We start from the raw sequence: 8,344 nt of genomic DNA, 5'->3' as shown, positions 1-8,344 counted from the left end.
ATCGAACTAATAATAATAATAATAATAATAATGTCTCCTTGTATTACAATTCAATGAAAAAGATTGAAGCCGAGGGGGCATTGGACCTTCCATCGATCCTGAAATTTGCCACCTCTTTGAGATTGTAGTGGCAATCATGCTGCTCCGCCACAATTTCAAGCCTCGGCGCCGTTGAGTGCTCGATTCAACAACAGAACACATCTCCGACTTTTCCATAGAACCTTCTCAAGCTATCAATGTCATGTGTCTAACAAAAACACACAACGTTGTTACATGTCATTTCCCCCCGAAGATATGGAGTTGGTTATTAATATCATTTGAATATATTCTTTATTGTTAAGTAACTTTTTTTAAAATATACTATGATCCCTCGATTTATTTAACAAAAACAAAGTATCATTAATTTTTTTTAAGTATGAAAACTAAAGGCAATATAAGGAGGAGATGGAGCCAAGGCAGAAAAGAATTACTGCCCACGTAGGGGAGGGCTTTTTTTAATATACATATATTTGTTTTAACCAACACTTGCTCTCTTTAACATCGACCATAGAAGGATTCAATTGAGGAAAGGTACGTGGACGGAGGACTCGATTGATAAGATTTATAGTTGAAGGACTCAATTAAGACAATAGGTAAACTCGAGGACTAATATGAGGTTTACCCAATAACAAACGGAAAGAAAGAGAAATCACAAGGAGGATCCTATACCTTCCTTCCTTGCTTTATTAGCAGTGTCTCTCCACCTCCTGGTAAATGGAGAGTATATAAGAACTTGCAGACTTCCATTTCCATTTCCACAATCCAGAGAGAGAGAGAGAGAGAGAGGCACATACACAGAGTTACTCAGAAATTTCTCTGTCCCTCTCTGGGACTGAGGAAAGAAAAAGAAAACCGCGTTTCTTGGAAATCGCATGCATCAAAATAGACTCCATTTTGCCATTTCTTGATTTTTTATGCAAGAACGCCCTCAAAAGGAAGCAAACCCTCTCCGTGCTTGTTCTCCTTAAAGAACGATAACTAACCAAGATGGTTCATTTCCGGTTACACTCCGGCGTTTTACTCTACACCCTCGTTGTTCTTTTCCCTCAACTTTGCCTCGGGATTCGTTCCATACCGACGAGGGAGACGAATACCGGTGCAGTTGAGGTACCCAACGGTTTCCGGTTCTCTGAAGCGCCGGATTACCGGAACGGGAGAGACTGTCCTGTTTCAACAACCAATGGGCGCTCGGTTTCCTCCTGCGACCCTTCTTTAGTCCACATAGCCATGACTCTTGATTCTGAGTATCTACGTGGCTCAATCGCTGCCGTCCACTCGGTTCTCAAACACGCTTCCTGCCCAGAAAGCATCTTTTTCCACTTCGTTGCGGCAGAGTTCGACCCGGCAAGCCCACGGGTCTTAACCCAATTGGTACGATCCACTTTCCCATCGTTGAATTTCAAGGTCTATATATTCCGAGAAGACACTGTAATCAATCTAATCTCTTCTTCAATCCGGCAAGCACTGGAAAACCCATTGAATTACGCAAGAAACTATCTTGGTGATATGTTGGATCTCTGCGTGGATCGGGTCATTTATCTGGACTCTGATATTGTGGTCGTCGACGACATACACAAGTTATGGAACACCGCGCTTAGCGGGTCTCGAGTGATCGGGGCACCCGAGTATTGCCATGCGAATTTCACCCAGTATTTCACTTCCGTGTTCTGGTCCGACCCGGTTATGTCTGGTACTTTTTCGTCGGCGAGGAGGAAGCCGTGTTACTTCAACACTGGGGTTATGGTGATGGATTTGGTGAGGTGGAGAGAAGGGGATTATAAGAGGAGGATAGAGAAGTGGATGGAGATTCAAAAAAAGACAAGGATTTATGAGTTGGGCTCATTGCCACCATTTTTGCTCGTGTTTGCAGGGGATGTTGAAGCGATAGACCATAGATGGAACCAGCATGGACTTGGTGGGGATAATGTGAGAGGGAGTTGCAGGTCATTGCATCCTGGTCCGGTCAGCTTGCTACATTGGAGTGGGAAAGGGAAGCCTTGGGTTAGACTTGATGCTAAAAAGCCATGCAAGCTTGATCATCTTTGGGAGCCGTACGATCTGTACATCAGTAATAGCAAAGGGTATTACTATGCTCACAATGACCACCAGTCCATGGGATTTTTTACAGGCTCTAGTTACTTGTGAGGATGGATTTAGGGGATGTGGGGTGCGTTGATTCTTTTTATTTTTGGGTTTGCTTACTGCTTCTACACGTTCTGAAGAAATTCTATTCTTTGATATACCTGTGTACAGATTAAAAGGCTGGGGCTGATTTGGGGGTTCAATTCTTTTTGAATGAATGAATATTCTTCGTGTTCATCTATCATGTTCTTCGCATATAGGATTTCAATTCCATGTTCCTCAGGTTCCAGTGCTTGGAACAATTTTGTTGGATTTGATTTCTGTGTATGTGATTCGCAATCAAGAGAGGAATAACATACATCCATTCACTTAGTTGTTCATTGTTTTCAAGTTCTTATGTCCTTTGTCTTCTGCTTTCTGGTTAGTCATTGAATTAAATGATCAGTCACTCACAGGATTCAACAGTGACTCAGAGCCAAAAAGGAAAAAGGAATGAATTTTAATTTGTCAAGCTCACGGGCTTTCTTGGGATGGGAAGGGGGTGAAGCCTAAGAGCCTGACACCCTCTTCTGATAAAAAATGTTTTCTACAACTTGAGGCCCCACACGGAAGAGCTTCTTCTCGGTGGAAGGAACCCGTTTGATGATGTGATTCCTCCCCATTGAAATTAGCTAGTACAAGTAGAAGTTGAAGTTTCACGTCTGGGGTCCTTTTAATTCCAGGAGTTGAAAGTAGGCTATCGTCAAGCTTTTGATCCATTCAGTAATTAACAACCCAAGTGACCTTGACTAGCAAACATTTTTTCCTTTCTTTTTAACACTTGTCTTGCCATTATTAGATCAGATGAACTGTAGTGTGGTGCTGGAGTCGGTGTATCAAAACATTTCTCCGTCAACCCACCTGGCCACTTGGTCTCCAGTTCTCAAAATCTGAAGACCTCCGATTTGGACTTCTAATTTTGTTGAAACACAGTTGATCTTAAGGTTTTAATGCTATGCTCTTTCTATCAGATTTCTCGTGAGGTGCGGTTGGGCAAAGAGTAAAAAGTTCCTACTGCTATGTTCTTAAACGCCCCACCTCCACAAATCTATTTTTCTAAGGAAAGAAACATGAGATTAGTTATCAGACGGATATGATTGGATCTACCAGAAAAACATCAATGATCGTTGCTTTGTTCATAAACACATTCGGGATTATTTTATAGAGAGGTCAAACGATGATGTATGGGTTGGATACTTTGGATGGGTAGAGGTAGCGTGATGCTTAAATTAACAATACCTGAATCTGCTTGTAGCACATGAGTGAAAACACCATTAACTAACTGGACAAATGTTTTCACGGTTTCACTGCTCATACTAAAAAGTTTAACATTAGTTATCAAGGTTTTAATTTTTTTTTACAGGAACCTTTATTTATTGTTAAATTTATCAGGGATAAATAAGATTTTTTTTTATTTCAATTGTATAATGAAACGATCAAAATATCATTGGAATAAAAAACAAAGTCAAAGTATAGTTCTATATTTTCATAATGATTTTTATGTAACTATCATGTTAGGTAAGGAGGAATTTGATATTTAACTAGGTGTAGAAAATAATAAAAAACAAAACGCATAGTGAAATGACCAAAATACCATTGAAAGCAAAAAAGAAAAAAATTGGTCTTGGTGGGCTTTTTTGTCTTCTCATAAAAGGTTTTTTTTTGTTAATATCAGGTCGAATGAGGGGCAATTGGATCTTTTAACAAAGAAAGAAATTTAAAAAAAAATAAAAAGCAGTTGGTTCGTGTGTAGCATGCACCATCATATGAGAAACATTCTCTCCCCGACGACAAAAAAGACCCTTCTGCTATGTATTTGGAAGTGTCTCCACTTCCTCTTTCTTTTAAGGTGGCACATATTAGCGCTGGGTGGTTGATTTGTTGTTGATGAGGCTTTTTTTTCTTTTTTTTCTCTCCCCTCACCTTAAAATGACAACTTTTCTCTCTTTATTGTTAGCATTTCAAATTCAGTTCTTATTCTTTTGATTTTTAATTTTTTTTCTTAACCCTTTTTATAAATGTTTTATTTGTTTTAATTTTATCATTCAATCCCAATTAATCATTTATTTTTTTTCTTTCAATTTGATCCATATTTTTTTAATTTCTATTTTTTTTCTTGTCTCTTTTGTAATTTGTTTTCAATTTCATCCTGTAATATTTGATTGATTGAGAATTAGACTTCATGATTTTTTCATATAAGGTGCTTTGAGTTTAATGATTCGAGTCACAAGTTTAAAAAGCTAACGTGGGTTGACATTTTAAAAAAATTAGTTTTGTGATTTTCTTTCTATTGGGTTATTCCGGTCTTTATAATTTAGGTCTTGGGTTTTGCAGGATAACCCGGATCGACTCGGCCTTGATTACCAGGGTTACGAGTTTGTCATACTAACCCGGGTTCACTAGGGCTGATATTTTTATAATTGTTTTTACCTCATTTCATCCTTCAATATTTAATAAGTTTAGAATTAAACTACATCTTATATTTATTTTTTTAAAATTATTTTTTTCCATGTTATAGTAATTTTTTATTATTTATTATTTAAATTTGGTTCATACAACATTGTTGTCTTTTTATATTGTATAATTGAAATAAAATGAACTTGAATCAAAGATTTTTCTTTAAAAAAAAAAAACGTATCTGCAGCAGCTGGAGATATTTTTCACACAATAAATAAATAAATTCCATTACTATTCAATGGATCTTGGATTACAGTGTGTTTAAGTTTTCTCAATTACTAAGAGCGGGTGTGGCAGTGTGGTTGTGGGTGTTTTTCAAATAACTTTTCGTGCCAAAATGTATGCCAATAATGTTTTTTCATTTTTTAAAAATTATTTTTGAGATCAGCACATCAAAACGATCCAAAATATACAAGCTATATTAAATTTTAGCAAAAAAAAAAAAATTCAAATATTTTGAGAACACAGCCGCAACCGTGTTCCCAAACATTCCCTAAATTCCACAAGTTTTAAAATCAATGGACCCTATGCTATATATTCTTTTGAATATATCAAAAACCGGTGCTAGATATATGCTTTAAGCTAGGTTTTTTTTTTTTTTTTTTGAAAGAGTTTAAAAAAAAATTAAATTTTTTTTATTTATTTCAAATTAATAATTTTTAATATTTTCATATCATTTTAATATGTTAATCTCAAAAATATTTTTTAAAAAATAAAAACAAATTATTTGATGCATTTTCAAATAAAATACACTTTGAAAAACAACCACAACCACACTTCTAAAAAACCCATATCTCATTTCAACAACTCTTTCCATCCAATTCTACCTGGAATGAGTTCCTTTCTTGTGTTTCTTTGTCTATCAATCCATTTTGGCATATACTTTTATTATCACTACTTCCATACGCAATGAATGAATGAATGGATGATCCCAACCTCCTACCTTCCTCCAATGCACAGTACTACTACTATCAAGCCCTAAATAAAGAAGGCAACAAAGACTTTCAACATAAGAAACAAGTTCAGACATAAATAAATAATATCATTATTATTGATTTTCTGATTGAAAGGCATAATTTTTAATTATCCTCCAAGATTTCTACGAATTCTCGTGACATCTTGGTTAGAAATCTGAAATGATTTCTTCAAAACTTCGTCAGGCATAGAGGGCTTTGATGTGAACGCAGCAAAAGCAGCTATTTGGGTTCCTGGACTCTGGCTGCTAAGTCCAGACACAGCTAGTGCTGAGTCCATTGTCTCCATGTTATATAGAAAATGAATCAAACCTCTTGGAAATACAAAGGATTCACCAGGCCTTAAGAGTTGCGTGAACACATAATTACTTGTATTAACAAAGCCCACAAGGAGGGAACCCTTGATGCAAATGGTCACCTCTGAGGCCCGTGGATGCGAGTGGAGTGGGACGAGCCCATTTGGGTCAAGGTCGACCCGGGCCATTGTCAGGCCCATGGTGTTTAGCCCTGGCAGATTAGTGACGTTGGTGACCTTGACACTGAAGCCGTAAGGGGTGGCTTTCGTGTTGCCTGGCTTGGACAGAGCTGCGGTGGTGAAATGGGAAGAAGCTGCGAGTTTTGGGTCGATGCAGGGAGCACCATTCAAGTAAAAAGGTTTAGATGTATCGGCAATGCAATAATCTTGCAGTGGGTGTGGGTCTGCTTTCGTAGAGCCCAGCAGGAGAGCCAGGGTGAGGAGGGAGGGAAGCAAGGAATGGCTGGTTTTTTTCATGCTGAGCTCGTCGGAAATCAGTCTACAGAAGTGGATTTGAATGAGAAATTGGTAGGAGTTGCATATATAGTGGGTGTTTGATGGTGATGTTTCGTAAAACTGGTGTCGTAATGTGGAGGTGGAGAAGGTGATTTTGAGTAGCTTAAGAGCATTAGAGGAGGACATAGCAAGGCAAGTTAAGAGTGGATTTAAGATCAAGTTGGCAGGACCCGCAGGACAAAAGAGTATTATTACGTTTCGCAAACTTTAATATTCATCACGGAAAGTCGTGGCTTTTAACTTTGGTTTTTTTTTTTTTTCAATGTTTGTCTTTGTGTTTGTGTTTGTTGTAGGTATAACTCTTCATAGCAAAATAATAATAATAATAATAATAATAAATATAAGAGTAAAAGTATTAAATTCATGTTTTTGTTGTTGAATTTTTTGTTTTTAATTATAGATTCACCATTAAAAATAAAAATAACAACAAAGCAAACATACATTTAGTTGTTCCGTATTATATTGTGGTCGAATTAATTTTTTTTTAAATAAAAAATATTTAGATATTATTCATATATTGTTTTAGTAGAAGAAATTTAAATCACGCAGAGTTGATTTGATGTGATTTAGTTTATTTGCTGGTCTAAAGATAACTTGAATAATTAATAAAAATATAGTTTAACTAAAAAAAAATTAAGATGACTTTATTTTTTAATTTTAAGATGACAACATGTTAAATTGATCCAAGTTAAAATACTAAATCCATGAACTAGGTTTAGGGGTGAGCAAAAAAACCGAGAAAACCAGAAAAAAATAACTGAAAAAACCGAACCGTGAAAAAAAACCGATTAAAATTTTGAAAACACCGACTAGTTAAGTTTTATAAGCCTAAAACCGAAAAAAACAAACCAAACCCAAACCGAAAAAAACTGAAGAAAAAACCGAGTCAAACCGGTTTGAACTAGTTTTTGTCCTAAAAAACCAAACCAAACCGAAACTGGTCGGTTTGAACCGGTTTCGGTTTTTTTTTTAAATTTCGGTTTGGTTACTTTTTTGATAAAAACCGAACCGAACCGAAAATGATCACGCCTAACTAGGTTATAAGACCATAATTGCCCCATATAAAGCAAATTAAAACAAATTATGAAGTTCAATTCTCAATTAACTCAATGTTGAAGGATAAAACTAAAAATAAATTAATTAAAAAAAGGACCTAAAAAAACCCAAGTTAAATTGCCAAACATGCAACCCGGTAATAAGATCAAGATAACATTACAGAAAACAAATCTAAATAAATTATGAAACTCAATTCTTAATCAACTCAATGTTGAAGGTTGAGATTAACAAAATCAATTAAAAAAACATAAAAAAATAAATCGAGTCAACCCGCCAAACTCGTAATTCAGGTCATGAGATTGAGATAAGCTCATATAAAAAAAATAAAAAAGATCTAATTTAACCCAAGTTAACCTGCCAAACTCATAACCTTGGTTATGAGATCAACATAACCTCATAAAAAGCAAATAAAAACAAATCATGAAGCTCAATTCCTAGCCGATATAATGTTGAATGATAAAATTAAAAATGACACAAAAAGACCTGAATTAACACGGATTAATATGCTAAGCACTATTTCTAGGTTATGAGATCAGAATAATCTAATAAAAAGCAAACCAAACAAATCATGAAGTTTAATTCTCAATCAACCTAATATTAAAGAATGAGACAAGCGAGAGTCAATTAAGAGAAGAAAACAAGTCAATTGGGTTAACCTGTCAACGTAGCGACCCGGGTCATGAGATTGAGACAACTCAATAAATAAAATCTAATATTGAAGGACCCATGACTTGAGTCATGAGACCGAGATAATCTTATAGAAATAAAAAAAAAAACAACCCGGTTAAACCTGAGTTAACCCGCTAAACTCGCGACCTTGATCATGAGACTAATATAACCTTAAAGAAAACAAATCAAAAGAAATTATGAAACTCAATTACCAATC

At 35.7% G+C, this 8,344-nt stretch overlaps 2 protein-coding genes across 2 annotated transcripts; one reads left to right on the top strand and one right to left on the bottom strand.

Moving 5' to 3' along the window:
- The first annotated feature begins 728 nt into the window (after positions 1-728).
- On the top strand, positions 729-2,493 carry LOC18102386 (probable galacturonosyltransferase-like 9). Its single transcript, XM_024609252.2, has one exon. The coding sequence runs from the start codon at positions 1,027-1,029 to the stop codon at positions 2,182-2,184; it is 1,158 nt and encodes a 385-aa protein (XP_024465020.2). The 5' UTR covers positions 729-1,026; the 3' UTR covers positions 2,185-2,493.
- A 3,153-nt stretch (positions 2,494-5,646) lies between these two features.
- Positions 5,647-6,415, bottom strand: LOC18102385 (germin-like protein subfamily 1 member 1). The gene has a single exon (XM_006378142.3). It carries the CDS (start codon positions 6,361-6,363, stop codon positions 5,701-5,703), a length of 663 nt encoding a protein of 220 aa, XP_006378204.2. The 5' UTR covers positions 6,364-6,415; the 3' UTR covers positions 5,647-5,700.
- Between the last annotated feature and the right edge of the window lie 1,929 nt (positions 6,416-8,344).

The sequence above is a fragment of the Populus trichocarpa genome, chromosome 10 (assembly GCF_000002775.5).
Source record: "Populus trichocarpa isolate Nisqually-1 chromosome 10, P.trichocarpa_v4.1, whole genome shotgun sequence".
Taxonomy (NCBI): domain Eukaryota; kingdom Viridiplantae; phylum Streptophyta; class Magnoliopsida; order Malpighiales; family Salicaceae; genus Populus; species Populus trichocarpa.
The sequence above is the reverse complement of the archived record's forward strand: the minus strand, read 5'-3'. Positions and strand labels throughout refer to the sequence as shown.